Source organism: Nelumbo nucifera, chromosome 4, assembly GCF_055504915.1.
Source record: "Nelumbo nucifera cultivar China Antique chromosome 4, China Antique-T2T, whole genome shotgun sequence".
Lineage (NCBI taxonomy): Eukaryota > Viridiplantae > Streptophyta > Magnoliopsida > Proteales > Nelumbonaceae > Nelumbo > Nelumbo nucifera.
In genome coordinates this window covers 6,880,279-6,897,813 of record NC_142652.1, presented here as the reverse complement: position 1 = coordinate 6,897,813, position 17,535 = coordinate 6,880,279, and the positions used below count along the sequence as shown (strand labels likewise).

The window sequence follows — 17,535 nt, the reverse complement described above, 5'->3', positions numbered from 1 at the left end:
TTTATGGTTAAAATGGTCATTTCCTTTTTTTATTTGGAAAATAAAAGGACATAGATAAATACACTTAACCGGGTAAGTGTTTCTTAGAAAAAACTTATCCAAGTAATTACATTTACGGGAATAAATAACTTATCTAAAAGTGAACGAGGCCTAGAGAAGTAATAAGAAATGATATTACAGATTGATTAAGGGGTGGGGAGGCACGGCAGGTACACCCATGATGTCCATTGACCTTAACATAAAGAGCCTGCACCTAACGTGGGTTTGATCTCATGCCTATGTATACTCGAAGGGACACTGAATTGTACCCATAATTTAACTATAGATATGGCAATGCATGGAACAGAATGGCGAAACAGGATTCATGTATTGGAACAAGGCTTAGATGATGATAATGATGATGATGATGCCGACGTTTTCATCCCATTGTTAACTCAGACAGGTACCAACCCTTACAACTTTGAAGATTGAGGCCTGATTGCTTATTTACAAGTTTTCCGGTATCATAGTCGAAATTATTTTTGCCAATTCGATCAGTAATCAGCCCATTCGAATCGTAAAACTTACTGAATGAATATCATTTTCCAACAACACATGAAATTTCGTGAGGTTGATGGTGCCTCTTCTATGAATAGATCTGATACATGCAATAATATATAATTACAGAAAGGAGAAGCGTAAAGAAAGGCAAACCTTGATAAGAAATAAATACAAGTTTGTGGAATGAACCAGTGGAAGTTGAATGAGGTGACGAGGAGATAGTGATCGATCAATATGGAAATACGCCGTTTGGGGTATGAAAAAAGGACTTAAATTGCAAGAATCCGATCGAATTGCCACAAGTACGTAAGAGATTTTAACTATATGTCATCATGCTTTATTCTTTTTCTTTTCTCGATGAGAGTACGTAATTCGTGGGAGTAGAATTGATGTTTATTGATGATTTTCGAAATGGAAGATATCTTCTACGTCATGGAGCCCATCCCAGCTGGGAGGGACAGAATTTTCAACATTGTTGATCCAACATTGGCCAGAGTCTTCTTGCAGAGATGAGGATTCACCAGTGCTGCAGGATGGGTTGAAGGAGACTTCCAAAGAAATTGATGGGCTGTAATATTTTGTGAGGCTGCAGATTTCTGGATTATCGGAACTTAGTCCCATGTCCAACTCCTCCCACAGCATCTCATAATCATGCAAGAGATCGACTGTTTCATCTGAATCTGATCGACAGTTTTCTTGTAACTCCTTCTGAGGAACTGCTGGTATCTCCTGAAACCTACGAGTATCCAGTGGCTCAATCTTCAAACCTTCGTCTTTCTCCTGTTCAATTGGCTTATGGGTCACAGGGTCTAAGCCCTGAAGCTTCAATCTCTTCTTAATTCGTGTATTCCAGTAGTTCTTGATTTCATTATCTGTCCGACCAGGAAAGTGCGCTGCAATTTTAGACCACCTACGAGAGATTGTGGCAAATGAGTACTCAGAAATTAAGAACTGAAATTTGTATATAATAGCAGGTCGCTGTTTAATTATAACAGAGATGGCATATAATAACTTATAATGGCATGGCATGGTTTTTATAGGTGAAGGAGGTGGCATGATATAACTTATAATGGCATGGCATATACCTGTTACCGAGACGAGAATGGAGTTGGATAATCTGATCCTCTTCCATCTCCGACAACGCCCCTCTCTTGAGATCTGGTCTCAGATAATTGATCCATCTTAATCTACAGCTCTTCCCACATCTCAACAGACCTTCATCATCAACCATAAACCAGACGAGATATCATTTGGGTTGGGTTTCTTAGTTGTTAATTATATCGTAGAAAACTAGCTAGAAAATAAAAATCAAATGAACATATCTTTCTCTGCATCTGCAAGCACCTGCAAGCTTGGGGACGAGACGCCAGCACCGTATGCCATTGTTCAGGATGAAGTTCATGAGCTTGTGATCTTCCTCAATTGTCCATGGGCCTCTCTTCAATCCAATCTTCTCGCAACAAGGCTTTCTCCCCATTACACCAACTTCGTCGATGAAAGTAGATGACAGGACCAGAGAGAGAGAGAAAGTCAGAGAGTCCAGGCTCTAGAGATGGCGGTCGATCGGAGAATACAGGGGAGGGCGGCAAGCTTATAATTGAACCAAAGATGCTGCCAGTTCATCAACACGGAAAAGAAGTGTTGTTTATGAAGAATACATGATTGAACGAAAAAGAATCGGGCCACGGACGCTGATGTAATAATTATAAAAAGAATTGAAATGGAAGGTCGTCTCAGTTCTTACTGGTTACTGAGAAAAACAAAACCACAGAAGGACGGAGAGCGAAGAAGAAGTAGACGTGGATCATCTTTGTTGAGAAACCGGATTCAGTCAGTGCAAGCCTCCTTTGTTGACAAGTTTTATATAATTTGCATCCATCCAAAGCTCTTCTCCTATTGGCACTTTCCAGCTTTAAAACTAACATTAGTTAAAAGGATTCCTTGGTCCCCTTGTCGTTGGAGGCAAACTCTTCTCTGTGGGGAACAGAGGAGAGAGAGAGAGAGATGCTTTGTAGTTCTACAGAGATTAAATTATTACAAGTTTCATAAAGGGATTGCATCAAATAGCAATTGGAGATACGAAAATGGTTCAGTTTATTCATGCACAGTACTGACTTTTATGCATAGAGACAATGGAGTATGGCTAATGAGATGCACTTCCGACCAATGCAAATGAGTTTTGGTTGGGGAGGAAACTTGGACGTCCATTCTGTGCGGTTGGGCTGTTAACACGATTTGGTGTAACTTTTCTAATATTAAAATGATTGTGGGAATCACCGCCACCCACGGCCACGCCGGCCAAGATTCAGCAGGATCAGCAGGACAATTCTACTCTGTTTGGGTTACCAGTGACCCTATGCCTGTATGGCTTGATTTCCCAAAAATTTAAATAAATCTAATTCTAATTAGCAATATTATTATTTAATTAATTAATGTAAATTACTAAAAACCACACATGGAATTTGGTAATTACAATCATCTCTCTTGAACTTTTTTTGATACAGTTGCAAGTAGAGCCCTCTGTTCTAAAATATTCAAAATATCCATGTGGGTATTTGGACCAAAATGTTTCTTTTTCCTAAATTTTCTCTTCATATTAACCGCTACCCCAAGTCCTTCCGATTTCGTTTCCAAAATTAATTTATTTTTCAAATTCTTTTTTTGGTGTGTGTTGTTCTTAAAGTTTGTATTGTTTTTACCGAGGTTTTAAAAACTGGACGAGACACGGGATCGTTCTAGGGACCAGTTCTTGGGTCCAACAGTCCAGTTCAAACGGACGGCTTGTTTTAACTTAAAAAAATAAATAAAATAAAAAGCGGCAAAAAACCATTGTCCGGGTCGATGGGTCAATGGTTCGACTGCCTGGGTCAGTGGGTCGCTGACCAAAGCAACAGTTTTTGGCCAAAAAGCAGTTTTAAGGTGAAACAGAATTGATTACTTGACCGGTTCCCAAGTCAATTGGTTCAATTATTCGGTCCGGTTTTCAAAATCATGGTTTTTACTAGGAACCAGCCTCAATAGTAACTGCATGGATATTTTAGACATTTCCATTTCTCTTATTAAAGGATTTTAACAAAAAATAATTATTTGCAACTATATCAGAAAGTTATATGAAAGTGATTGTAATTACTAAACTTAATTTCAGCAATTTATCCAATTAATTAATATATAAACTGTTCGTCTGGGTTGGCCTTGAATTATGGTCTCCATATTTTGACTTGAGCCCAATATAAATTAGCTAAGCCCATGCCCAACTAGTTCATGAATCATGAGTCCAGGCCTGAACTGGCAAAGGTTGGTTTGTCTAATGCTCTAAGCCCTGTTTACCTGGGGATAACTTTGGTTGTTGGGGGCCAGAGTTTCTGGGTTGGGCACGTTCGCGGCAGTTCACCTATTCACTCCCATATTTTTGTTTTTAATCAAAATAAAATAAATTAAGAAAACAATTACTAATTTATCCAATCTCATGTGGTAAATTGGTAATGTAGCATTCCCAGAAACTCTCTCAACCAACAACTAAACTTTTTCCGTTTACCTGGGTTAATTTCTATCACTCTGTGACCCGGTCATAATTTTGATTCTAATCAATATCTAACCTGCAATATTACAGGAAAAAAAAAGAAAAGCAAAACCCCATTAATTTGTCCGATGACCCACCGGTCCAAATAGTTGAACTCTTGATCAACCCATTTATTAGGGGTTCATTTGGTGCATCTTTTCATACGGTTTTTTGGCATTTTATAAGTTGGACAAACCAATTTTTATTTTATTCTTGTTTGATTTGTAAAAGATCTAATCATCAAAAGCTAGAGTGCCAAAAAGACACAAAAAGTTCATTTTGAGCTGATTTCAGGAAGCTCCAAATGAAGCTCTTTACTCTTTTTACGTTTTGTTCTCGCACGAAAATATATGGAAAGACACGAATCTGTCAAATTAGATTTGGGTTGCTCAGCTCTTCATGCAAAAGCTCAATACATTTTTTAACTATCAGAGCTATTAGAAGATCTTCCCAAAAAAACTTGCAAAACGGGCCCTAGGTTGTTAGATTTTGGTAGACAATGAGGGTGAAACTGTGAAATTGGATCCAACCAACCATCTTTAAGATCTACTGCTTGCAAGGTTGTGTATAATGTAAATCAGATTTTGCAGCCTATTCTATCTATCCACAATTATATCTCCCAATACAAGATGGTGATGTGTGGCTGCAATTCAATACAGGTGTGGGTAAAAAATCTGGAGTGGTGTATAATGGGTATGAATTGACTGGAGACAATATTATATACAGTGGGCTCAGCAATTCATCACAAGCGAACATGCCACAATTCCATACGTATAAAGTATGGATCTCACGTGGACTTCATGTGTACGGAATACTGATGTATTCACTCGAAGTAGTTGTCCTATCCACAGTATATGATTTTGTCCCCAACCCATCCTGTTCATCCACTTCTATGCATAATGGGCTGAGACCAAATCAGCCCCCCACAGCTTATCCCTGCCTTGTATGGGAACATCTCGCGATGATAATCTCAGAAATGATGATGTCATCATCAGGAAATATTCCCAATACACAGTGGAGATATGATGTAGGACATTGTAGGGGGCAATCTTGTGGAGAGCTGATTTCAATCATAAAGAGAATTCAGATTAGCTGAATGTTTTGGTTGTTCATCGGACTATGGAACCAATGATGAGGTTTCATGTTAGTAATAAATTCTTAGGCCCCACTGTAAAAGGTGTAGGCCCCATGTATTTTATTATTGACGTAAAAATTTATTGTTGGTTTCACAGCCCACTGAACGGCCAAAGCATTCAGCTAAACCTTGCTCTCATAAGTGAATATACCTTTTATATAGCCTTGCAAGCAGAAGATTTAGGGGGCGTTCTTTTTTCGGATTTTGAGAGGGGGAAAGTTGGTCAATGGGAATCTCATGTTCTTTTTTCAGATTTATGTGGGGACCAAGGAAAGTAAGTGATACCCATCTCCTAGGTGGATAAATAACTTTCCCACCTAGGGGGAAAGTTGCCAACACTTGAATGAGACAAAAATGCCCCTTTTAATAATGGATTTTTATAGTTAAAATGGCCATTGCCTTATTTACATGAGAAATAAAAGAACATGGATAAATGCACTTACCCAGATAAGTGTTTCCCAAGAAAAACTTATATAGATAACTGCATTTACCTGAATAAATAACTTACCAAAAATCAAGCATCACCTTATATTCAAAATCAACCAGCTATTTAGGCTGAGGCCTGGTCTTAGACATAGCCCATATCAATCATCTTGATTCCTTCGCAACTAATGCTCTAAGGTGCTCGGGCTTATAGTTCATAGAACACAAGGGCCTGAAATCAGGGGCGGAAACAGGATTCATTTTTGGGGGAACCAAAATCTTACATGGATTGGTTGGGGAGAATATATGGATGGGGCCATAGGAGGCCAACCATCCATAATATAAGTGCAGATCAGATTAGTGGGGACCATGGTTCCCCTAGGTCTACCCTTACTCTGCCCCGAAAACTTTAGCGTCTCACATTTTATGGGAGCTGAAGCCATGAAGTGATACGCATTCCCATATATATGTGAGTGTGTATTGTAAGGAAACTAGTATTCAGCGAGATGAAGATTAAGTGGTTGATTGTTTGCAACATCTAATTTCAACTAAAACTTTGTATCTGAGACACAAGACATGTACAGCAGGCTACAAACCTCAATCAGGAGTAAATATGTCTTACACATTTTATTCTTGATTGGAATTAGGTTTTGTTGCACTTTGTATGTAAGTATGTAACACATCTGAGAGTCAATAAGGTTTGATTCTCACCAAATAGTTGACATATTTGCTCTCATTACCAAGTTTTTAAAAGGTTAAAAGACATAGTTGAGGCATGATGGCTCAAAAAGGTGAGGCATTAGCCTAAAAAAGATAGAAAAAGATTAATTAAGGTTTATAAATAATAAAAAAATTATATATGATAAATTAGGTTAGAATGATAGAATTTATAACTATAAGCATTCATATATAGAAGTTTATAAACAACAAATTTTAGGCTTTTAGCATTCAGTAAAATAACAACAAATCAACTAGCAACTATAAACATTTTCTATTTCAAGTTCCAAAATTCAAATTTCTCAAATTATTCAAATGACCAATCATATGTTTTAAATAATCAAAACTTTTCCATCATCATGAATCATCCATATAATTGATACTAGATTTTTTGTTACACGGCATTTTAGAATTAGGGAAGCAACTTAGTTGGTTTAATCAATGTAAAAAAAAAAATAAGGTATGAAATCTGGAAAAGAATTGAAATACAAAAATCAGGTAAACTACATTTGTGGATAAAAGAAAATAATGACAAACTTAGAATGTTAAATTTCTACTTACTGAACTTACTGAAAAAAAAAATCCCGCTTGATTTGACCAAGAATGAAAAAGAGAAAGATGAAGGGTTTTTTTTTTTATTCTTGTTGCATTGAGCTCCTTGAAACCCTGAGATAAACTAGGAACTCAATTTGTTCTATGGTTTTCATTTTGATCTTTTTATTTGGCCTATAATTTTTAAAGTTCCCTTTCCCATTTCCCAAGTGTTTTAAACTTAAGAAAAACAGAACAATCTTTTATTTTTTTCTATTAATATAAATATAATTCAACTGTTGCAGGTTTTGAGGTTTGTGTCTCCGTACATTGTCCTAAGATAGGCTCCCATCGGTTTGGACTTTGGAGGACATGCATCCCACCAAATTTTTGGTCATTTTACACTTAATATTAAGGTTTACAATTAGGGTTTAGGAATTTAGGATATGAAATTTAGGGTTTATAAATAAAAATAAAGAGGTGGTCAGACGCTTTCATCTATCAGAGAAGTAAAGCACACTGTCCTACCTTCGAATCTAATTACAAAGCTGGTGTATAGCATCTCAACTCTGCATCACAGAATCTTAGGGCCTATTGAAATAAAAGGGTCAATTGCAAGACCCCCCTTGCACTATGAGATTAGTGATGACTTTCACTTTGTAACAAATACTCCTAATTGGGTTTTATTTTGAAAATTTGAAAAATAATGAATGATAAATTTAACATTTTACTTTTTTTATCAATATTTTAACAATGATGATAATTATTAGAAAATTTAGAAGTACTATAAGACAATAATTAAAAAGTAAGCATATAATTTGTCAGTAGGAATAATTTAAAAAATTACGTAATAAATTTTTTTGATATTTAGTGATACCGCTGAATCCCATAGAGATTGTTTGAGTAGAGCAGCACCACAAATATCCCCCCTCCCCAAATTTTGGTGGCAATAGGATTCGACAGTTAACTCTAATGGCGGAAATTTGGATACTGTAGTGACACTATTGAACTTCGGGTACTAATTAAAGGTTGGCCCAGAAGTGACAAAATGCGTTTTCGTGTCAAACTTTTATAACGTATTTGCTTTTTTGCCCGCTATGTGTTTTGTAAGGTCTATTCTCACGGCTTCTTTTTTTTTTCGGTTTAAGCCTGTAATGGCACTGTTTGGTTTGATAGTAAATAAGAGAGAAGCTGAAAGTTGAGGGTTCCCTTGTGCAGTTGTGCTTCTCTCTTATTTTCTACCAAATCGAACACACCAAAGAGGTGTTTGTCCATGTTTTACAAATTGGTTGCCAAACCACCAAGAAAAAGCATACAATAGATGATAGGATTTTGCTTTTGCTTATTTAAAAGCAAACAGTTGAACACCCCCTAAAACGACTTTATTTATTCTTGGGTTGTTTCATGTTCTACTTATGACTTCACATTAATTATAAATATAGGCATATTCATGCAACAATACCATTAAAAACCTTAAAATCAAAATTGAGTATGACTGTGTCAAAACAAAACTTAAAATCAAAAGTCCCGAGGACAAAGTCACCTATGGATACAGAGTTGACTATAAATGATTTTAACTCAATGCCATAATCAAGGTTTTAAAATTGTTGTTGATCCGAATGGTCTTACTGACCTGCTATTAGGTGAGGGGGTCCTTTGCCCTTTGAATTTTTTCCATCCCTATACCCATATTTAAGGGGAAAGTTCGAAGTATCGACATGTATCGGTCTGTATCAATCGATACGTATTGTTTCGGGACCCCTCTGATATTGCCCCTACAATGGGTGTATTGGGGATTTGACTAGTTCAGGGAGTGGAGGAGACCTAAACCAGCCACCCTGAACTGGTTGTGAAAAAAAAAAGTATAAAAATGTGTTAGGATTTGAACTCTGAATTACCGATTAATTAGTATGGCAAACAAGAAAATAATTGAGAAATATGTGTATTATAAAGCAAATAATAAGAGCAAAAGAAAGGTAAAGATGGCACCAGATTTACGTGGTTCGGTCAAAGAGACCTACATCCACAGGAGAAGAAAGAAAACTTGTTTATTCATGTCCTTGATGAGAGAACTACAAACTGACCACCTTACTAGTGCCGAAATGCCTTTAACAAAGCCTTGAAGCACTCAAAAGCATAGATGATTGCTTTGATCTGGTGTGAGAGAACCCTTAATGGCAGCAGTGAAGAGGAAAATTGATCCCAAACCGAATAGGAACAGATCTTGCCGGAAGATGGCGATGGAGTTCTCCCAATCTCTTCAGCTTTCTAATGCTCTCACTCCATGCACACATTACCCCCAGGAGGCACCCCTTTTATAGAAGAAAAAGGGAACATGCCCCCTAGAATTCTGGCGAAAAGATGGAGAGGCAGAATTTGAGGAGTCGAATTAAATAGGCAGTTTTGGTGGAGTCGAAATGGTAGAGCAATTATTGTGGCTTTTGAAATCTCAGTAGCCACACCAAACGACGTCATTTATTGTAGCTGTTGAATTTCGCAGCCACACCAAACGTCAACAATCTCCACCTTGGCGAGAATTCAAACAACAAATCTACCTCTCCAAATGCCCCAAGGGCATCAAGCATCAAATGAGACAAGACCCACCAAGTTGATGCAAGCATCGAACTTGGATGATGGTAATGGCTTTGTCAACATATCTGCAGGATTTTCAGCAGAAGCTATTTTGTTGACCAAAACACAACCATTCTCAACAATATCATGAACAAAGTGATAACACACATCAATGTGCTTGGTCCTCTCATGAAACATCTGGTCATGAGTCAGATGTATGGCACTCTGACTGTCACAATAGATCACTGTAGCCTCTTGTCTACCTGTGAGTTCACCAACCAGTTTTGAAACCATAAAGCTTCCTTAGCGGCATCAGCCACCGCCATATACTCTGCTTTAGTCGTAGACAAGGCAACAATCGACTGAAGTAAAGCTTTCCATCTAACTGAGGTACTACCCAAAGTGAAACAACATCCAGTGAGAGATCTCCTCCGATCAAGATCTTCAGCATAACGAGAATCACAATAACCGACAAGCTTCTCTGTAGATCTTCCAAACTCAAGGCAGAAATCAGATGTACCACTCAAATACCTAAATTTCCACTTTACGGCTTCCCAATGAGCCTTCCCCAGACAGGGCATATAACAGCTCACAACACTGACTGCCTGAGCAATATCTGGACGCAAACATACCATAGCATACATGATGCTACCAACAGCACTAGAGTAAGGCACACGAGCCATATATACCTTTTCCTCATTAGACTTCGGTGACTGCTTCGCCAACAACTTAAAGTGAGCTGCAAGAGGAGTGGAGACAGGTTTGGCATCTGACATGCCAAAACGATCAAGAACTTTCTCAATATAGTTCTGCTGACTGAGAAACAGTTTCTCGTGCTCACGATCACGAATAATCTCCATACCTAGAATTTTCTTCGTTGGACCCAGATTCTTCATCTCAAACTCACTGTTCAAAAGAGACTTCAACTTCACAATTTCAGACTTATTCTTAGAGGCAATGAGCATGTCGTCGACATATAATAACAGATAAATGAATGAATCATCAGAGAGCTTCCTGAAATAAACGCAACTGTCAAAGGCACTCTTGGAATAACCACTAGAATTCATAAAAGTGTCAAAGCGCTTATACCACTATCTTGGAAATTGCTTAAGTCCATACAGAGACTTCTTCAATAAGCAAACATGGTCTTCCTTTCCTTCCACAACAAAACCATTTGGTTGTTTCATATAAATCTTATCTTTCAAATCACCATGCAAGAATGCAGTTTTAACGTCTAACTGCTCTAATTCCATGTCATGCATAGCTACTAAAGCAAGCAAGGTACGAATAGAAGAATGTTTAACAAAAGGGGAGAAGACTTCGATATAGTCAATACCTGCAACTTGACTGAAACCATGTGCCACTAACATTGCTTTGTGTCAAGCATCCTCAACACTAGGAATACCCTCCTTAGTCTTGTAGACCCACTTGCACCCAACATTTTTCTTCTTTGGTGGTGGTGATACAAGCTCCCATGTGCCATTCTTTTTGAGAGATGCAATCTCCTCTTCCATGGCAACTAACCACTTACCACTGTCAGGACTAGATATAGCTTCATCGTAAGTGGTCGGATCGGTAGTGCTATCTACCTCACAAGCGACGGTCAATGCATAAGACACACAATCATCAAATCTGCTTGGTGGTCTTATCTGTCGCCTCGGTCTATCTTTGGCAATAGTATGCGAAGGCTATGAATATGGACTGGGCTCCACCTCCACCTGCATCCGGTCATCCTGTGATGTACCTGAATCACCAGCAACAAAATCCTCCTTCCTTGGAGATAACAAGTGTGATTCATCAAATATAACATCACGACTAATAATAATTTTCTTGCTCGAAGGGCAATACAACTTGTAACCCTTTACACAGGAGCCATAGCCCACAAAAATACATTTCTTGGCTCTAGGTTCTAACTTTCCATCGTTAACATGAGTATAAGCAGGACAACAAAAAATTCTTAAAGATGAATAGTCAGTAGGAGTACCTAACCAAATCTCAAATAGAGTCTTAGCCTTGAGAGTTAAATGCGGAGATCGGTTCACCAAATAGGCTGCCGTGGAAACTGTCTCGGCCCAAAAGGACTTATCCAAACTTGCATTGGACAACATGCAACGAGCCCTTTCCAAGAGTGTGTGGTTCATCCGCTCTGCCACACCGTTCTGTTGTGGTCGACCAACACAGGTGCGATGTCTAACGATACATTCCTTCAAACAATAATTTGTAAAGTCAGACTCACAAAACTCGAGCCCATTATCAGTCCTCAACCTTTTAATCAGCCTCCCTGTCTGCTTCTCGATCATAGTTTTCCACTGCAAGAAGACTCCAAATACATCATTTTTATTTTTGAGAAAATACACCGATACCTTTTTGGAGAAATCATCAATGAATGTCAGAAGATAATTTACTCCACCCTTTGAAGAAACACGAGAAGGGCCCCATAAATCTGAATGGATGTAATCAAGTGTACCTTTGGTCCTATGTATCCCTTTGGCAAAGCTAACCTTTTTGTGTTTACCAAACACACAATGTTCACAGAATTCAAGAGTACATGTGACATGCCCACAAAGTAAACCCCGTTTGCTCAAAGAAGTCATCCATTTCTCGCTCATATGCCACATCTTTGTAAGATCTTCCTCGGACATGGATGACGAGACCAAAGCAGAAGATTCTATCACAGTACTTCCCTGCAATACATATAATTTACCAACCTTGTTAGCTTTCATAACTACTAAAGCGCCTTTGGTTACCTTAAGAACTCCACCTTCAGCTGAATATCTGCAACCCCTGGAGTCGAGTGTACCCAAAGAAATTAGGTTCTTCTTCAGATCAGGAACATGACGGACTTCATTTAATGTCCTCACAATACCATCATGCATATGTACCCGGACGGTCCCTTTATCGACAACCTTGCAAGCTGCGTCGTTGCCCATCAAAACAACTCCACCATCAAAATTCTCATATGTGGAGAATGCACTTTTGTCGGGACACATGTGGTAAGAACATCCTGAGTCCATAATCCATTCTGAACCTTTCCTTGCAACTGCATCTGCAATTAGCAGAAGATCATTCTCTGACTCATCCGTCGCAACACTTGCTTCGGCTTGAGGATCTTTCTTTGTGTCCCCACTTGCCTGATGTTTCTACTTATTTTGCAACTTGAAACATTCAGCCTTAACATGACCTTTCTTTTTGCAGTAGTTGCAAGTCAAATTACGATGCTTTGACTTAGAACGACCCTTTGACTTACTGCTGCCACTTCTTTTAGATGGCCTGCGACGAACAATGAGACCCTCGGCTGTAGAGTTATTTGGGTTATTGGTCAGTTGATTATCAATCAGTTCGCGTTGTAACAATGCATTCTTTACATCTTCAACTGTAATCTCCTCACGCCCATACGATAAGGTCTCTCTAAAATGCTTATATGATGCGGGTAAAGAACATAAAAGAGTGATAGTCAGATCTTCATCATCAATTACAACATCAATATTTTGTAGATCCATGGCAATCGAGAAAAACTCATCAAGGTGGGTTTTAATCGAGTTACCTTCCCGAAGACGAAGGTCCTTAAGTCTGCTTTTCAGCAGAAGCCGATTGGTCACGCTCTTTATCATATAGAGTGATTCCAACTTGAGCCACAATTCTGCTGTATAGGTTTCTTTAGCAACTTCACGAAGAACCTCATTCGATAAGCACAAATGAATAGCCAACATGGCTTTCATATCAATCTCCTTCCACTTTTCATCGGACATGGATTCAAGCTTTTTCTTTTGCCCCGCCAAGGCTTTCTCCAAGCCGTTCTGAATCAGAATCGCTCTCATCTTGAGCTTCCATAGACCAAAATTCACAAATCTATCAAATTTCTCAATATCAAACTTCATTGATGTCATTAGTAGCAAAATTAATCGGTAAATAATCCCAAAACAATGCTATGATACCAGTTTGTTAGGATTTAAACTCTGAATTACCGATTAATTAGTATGGCAAACAAGAAAATAATTGAGAAATATGTGAATTATAAAACAAATAATAAGAGCAAAAGAAAGGTGAAGATGGCACCAGATTTACGTGGTTCGGTCAAAGAGACCTACGTCCACAGGAGAACTACAAACTGACCACCTTACTAGTGCCGAAATGCCTTTAACAAAGCCTTGAAGCACTCAAAAGCATAGATGATTGCTTTGATCTGGTGTGAGAGAATCCTTAATGGGAGTAGTGAAGAAGAAAACCGATCCCAAACCGAATAGGAGCAGATCTTGCCAGAAGATGGCAATGGAGTTTTCCCAATCTCTTCAACTTTCTAATGCTCTCACTCTATGCACACACTACCCCCAGGAGGCACCCCTTTTATAGAAGAAAAATGGAACATGCCCCCTAGAATTCTGGTGGAAAGATGGAGAGACAGAATTTGAGGAGTCGAATTAAATGGGCAGTTTTGGTGGAATCGAAATGGTAGAACATTTATTGTGGCTGTTGAAATCTCAGCAGCCACACCAAACGACGTCATTTATTGTGGCTGTTGAATTTCGCTGCCACACAAAACGTCAACAAAATGCAGTACCAATTTGTCCAATATGAGTATTAATATTTTGAAACTTGTTTAGGGGTAACCCATCCCCTATACCCATAATCAGGTTGGGTTAATACTCCCCGAGACAAAATCATGCACACCGGGCTGGTCTACTTATCACGGGTGCCCCTCATCTGTACTAAACACTGGAGTGTTCAGTTGTGATAGGTTATCGGGTATGAGTCCAGTGTGCATGATTTTGTTTCCACCTCATCCGGACTCCCCCCACACAACTTTTCAGAGAAAATATTATTAGGTGGGTAGAGTCACGTTATTACTTGTTCGATGTCTTTAAATCCCCAATCTAACTTTAATATAATCCATTATTTTTTTTCCTGTATCAATACAATTTGTTTGAATTGAATTTTCAAATTGGGTTTGAATTTAAATGACTTATTTACTTTATATTGCAGGGTTGGAATTGTCTAATTTGACACTGCCTCCTCAATCTTAACCCAGCCCAAAGTTAATAGGATTCATATTTTTTTTTAATTTTAACCTTAAGAGAAACTTCAAACTGAACTTTTTGATTAGATTTTAGATGAAAAATAGTATAATACATCTCATAGGTGTATGTATTGTAGAAAATTTTGCCTAGTCTTCAATCTCCATTCTCTCTTAATTATCTCCTTGCTCTCCCACCCCAAGAGAAAATTTCTGATTCCACCAATGCATTGAAGTGGTCAGCCACCCGTTCACCCGAACATTGGACCTAAACAATGGTTATTGATCAATTTTTATTTTAATTATTTTTTATTTTTTAAAATGTCATGAAGTGATCCATTTGAACCAAACGGTTGAACCACTGGTCTAGAAACCGGACGGTTGAGCAGCAGTTCTAAAATATTGGTCATAACTCATAACTCAACATCAAAGTTCATCACCGGATTGAATTTGAACAGCTACTCCAACTAATCAAACTCAAACCCAATCACGCAACGGCACATACATGAGTGATGAGACCGTTTGTCCCCCCCTCCCTTCACTCTCTTATCCTTGTCTCCTTTGACCATGTTAAATTATTGATTTGTCAAGTCATTAATTATAATTAAAATTAATACATAAATGACAGAATATAGTAACAAAAAGTTCGTGTGAATTTGGATAATAATTACAAATAGAAAAAGTAATTAAAAGGGTCAGTTAATAAAGAATACGTAGTTTCTACATTTGAAAATGCAGGAGTGTAACCGTATAGAGACATCAAGATAATAAACAGTTTCCTGCAAACACTGTCATAGGAATCATTAAATCAACAATCATCAACCAAAAAATATATTTTTAATCGTTTACCGGTTTATGTAAAGCCATTTAAACGTTCTAAATAAAGCCTTAACTCCTCCCCAGTCCGGCACTCCCCCTTATCTCTTCTACCAAGCTTTCACTCTCTCTCTCTCTCTCTCTCTCTCTCTCTGTCACAAATGGAGGATCTTACCGCTTTCTTCACCCTTTCCGTTTCAGTTATTATCACAGTACTTGTCGTCACCCTTACTAAATGGAACAGATCGCCGGCGATCACCCCTCCGTCACCTCCGAAGCTCCCAATACTCGGACACCTCCACCTCCTCACCGACATGCCCCACCACTCCTTCTCCCAACTCGCGCAGAAACTCGGCCCCATCATCTACCTCCAGCTCGGTCGCATCCCCTCCCTCGTCATCTCCTCCGCTAGACTCGCCCGCGAAGTCCTCAAGACCCACGACCACGCTTTCGCCAGCAGACCCCAGATCATCGCCGCTCAGTATCTCTCCTTCGGATGCTCCGACGTCACTTTCTCCGCTTACGGCCCTTACTGGCGCCAAGCCCGGAAAATCTGCGTCACCGAGTTACTTAGCTCGAAACGAGTCAGCTCCTTCCAACGTATTCGAGACGAGGAGGTGAACCTGTTGCTGGCTTCTCTTTCCGCGCTGTCGGGGAAAGAAACCGATATGAGCCACCGATTCTTCTCGTTGGCTAATAACGTCTTGTGTCGCGTCGCGTTCGGGAGTAGGTACGTAGACGACGAGTCGAGGGTCGAAGGAGCAGGAGGGTCGAAAAGCCGGTTGCCGGAGATACTGACGGAGGCGCAGGCGTTGTTTGCCGGGTTCAGTATAGGCGATTTCTATCCGGCGTTGGAGTGGGTCAATTGGTTGACCGGGCTGAAGAGGAGATTGGAGAGGAACCTGGGAGATTTGAGAACAGTGTGTGACGAAATCATCAAAGAGCATTTAGAGAAGAGAAAGACTAGTAGTGGTAGTGCAGCAACAACCGACGATGCTTCCGATAGGGAGGATTTCGTAGACGTATTGCTTCGAGTGCAGAAAGGTGGCGACTTAGAGGTGCCCATTACAGACGACAATCTCAAAGCCCTCGTTCTGGTAACTCATTCGCAACTCTGTTTCCATTTTCCCTTTACATCAATCCCGGCTCCGGCCTCCGGGATTGATTGATACAGCCATGCAGGCGTGAATAGTAAATAACTAAATACCAATATAACGAACTCTTTCTGAGCTTTTGTGCAACAGGACATGTTTGTTGCTGGAACTGATACAACATCGGCCACGCTGGAATGGGCCATGACAGAGTTGGCTAGACACCCAGACGTGATGAAGAAAGCGCAAACAGAAGTGAGAAGTGTGTTTGGCAGCAAAGGGAGAGTAGAGGAAGGAGATCTGCAACAACTTGTTTACATGAAGGCCGTGATCAAGGAGACCTTACGGTTACACCCGCCGGCCCCTCTGCTGGTTCCCCGAGAGTCGATAGAGAAGTGTGTTCTCGACGGCTACGAGATACCGGCCAAGACTCGAGTCTTCATCAACACTTACGCAATTGGAAGGGATCCACTCTCCTGGGAGCATCCCCTGGAGTACAACCCTGAGCGATTCATTGGCACCAACATTGATGTCAAGGGCCAGGACTTCGAGTTACTCCCATTTGGGGGAGGGAGAAGGGGTTGCCCTGGCTACTCCTTTGGATTGGCTACCATAGAGATAGCACTGGCTAGATTCTTGTATCACTTCGATTGGGCTCTGCCCAACGGCGTCACTGCTGATGATGTCGACCTCACTGAGATTTTTGGCCTGGCTACTAGAAAAAAGGTTGCTCTGCTTCTTGTTCCTACTACCATTAAGGATTATGAGTTCAAAAGAACTGGATGATACCTCTTTCGATCGATACTTGGTTCGTTGGCTGGTACTGGTTACTACTTACTAGCTACTACCAGCAGCATTTGGCTGTTATCTGTGTTACTGTGTAGTGCCATGACCCCATGAGTGAGGATGACTGATGAATCATCGTCAATAACATATTTCTTTTTGCTGCTCCATTTGTTTTTTACTTTTAGGTAAGCTTTTTGCTCCGTTGTTTCTGGGATATTGAATATAAAATTTTACAATTTAAGCTCAGTTTGAAAGAGTACAAATACATATAAAATAATACAAAATGTAAAGTTTTGCATTGTACATGTTTGTATTTGTACTCCTTCCGAACTGAGCCTTAAGGAACTTTCGCACC

The 17,535-nt window shown here is 39.4% G+C and overlaps 2 protein-coding genes across 3 annotated transcripts; one reads left to right on the top strand and one right to left on the bottom strand.

Annotated features, from left to right (window-relative positions):
- Positions 1-236: 236 nt before the first annotated feature.
- On the bottom strand, positions 237-2,698 carry LOC104591615 (myb-related protein 315-like). Of its 2 annotated transcripts, XM_088886322.1 has the most exons (4): positions 2,285-2,698; positions 1,885-2,151; positions 1,626-1,755; positions 237-1,450 (listed from the first exon to the last, which is right to left on the bottom strand). In XM_088886322.1, exons 2-4 carry the CDS (start codon positions 2,015-2,017, stop codon positions 934-936), a joined length of 780 nt encoding a protein of 259 aa, XP_088742448.1. In that variant the 5' UTR covers positions 2,018-2,151; positions 2,285-2,698; the 3' UTR covers positions 237-933. The 2 variants fall into 2 exon arrangements, with proteins under 2 accessions (XP_088742448.1, XP_010248826.1); XM_010250524.3 differs by having other exon boundaries at positions 1,885-2,698.
- A 12,647-nt stretch (positions 2,699-15,345) lies between these two features.
- LOC104591616 (tryptamine 5-hydroxylase-like) lies at positions 15,346-17,347 on the top strand. Its single transcript, XM_010250525.3, has 2 exons — positions 15,346-16,400; positions 16,548-17,347. Exons 1-2 carry the CDS (start codon positions 15,465-15,467, stop codon positions 17,178-17,180), a joined length of 1,569 nt encoding a protein of 522 aa, XP_010248827.1. The 5' UTR covers positions 15,346-15,464; the 3' UTR covers positions 17,181-17,347.
- Positions 17,348-17,535: the final 188 nt, after the last annotated feature.

What these genes read in the sequence shown, in the direction of transcription:
- LOC104591615 (XM_010250524.3), bottom strand. Translation starts at nt 2,017, where the DNA reads ATGGGGAGAAAGCCTTGTTGCGAGAAGATTGGATTGAAGAGAGGCCCA. An exon ending in TCTCGTCCCCAAGCTTGCAG is followed by an intron (nt 1,756 to 1,884) that starts GTGCTTGCAGAT and finishes TTGATGATGAAG; the next exon opens with GTCTGTTGAGATGTGGGAAG. An exon ending in CATTCTCGTCTCGGTAACAG is followed by an intron (nt 1,451 to 1,625) that starts GTATATGCCATG and finishes AATCTCTCGTAG; the next exon opens with GTGGTCTAAAATTGCAGCGC.
- LOC104591616 (XM_010250525.3), top strand. Translation starts at nt 15,465, where the DNA reads ATGGAGGATCTTACCGCTTTCTTCACCCTTTCCGTTTCAGTTATTATC. An exon ending in ATCTCAAAGCCCTCGTTCTG is followed by an intron (nt 16,401 to 16,547) that starts GTAACTCATTCG and finishes TTTGTGCAACAG; the next exon opens with GACATGTTTGTTGCTGGAAC.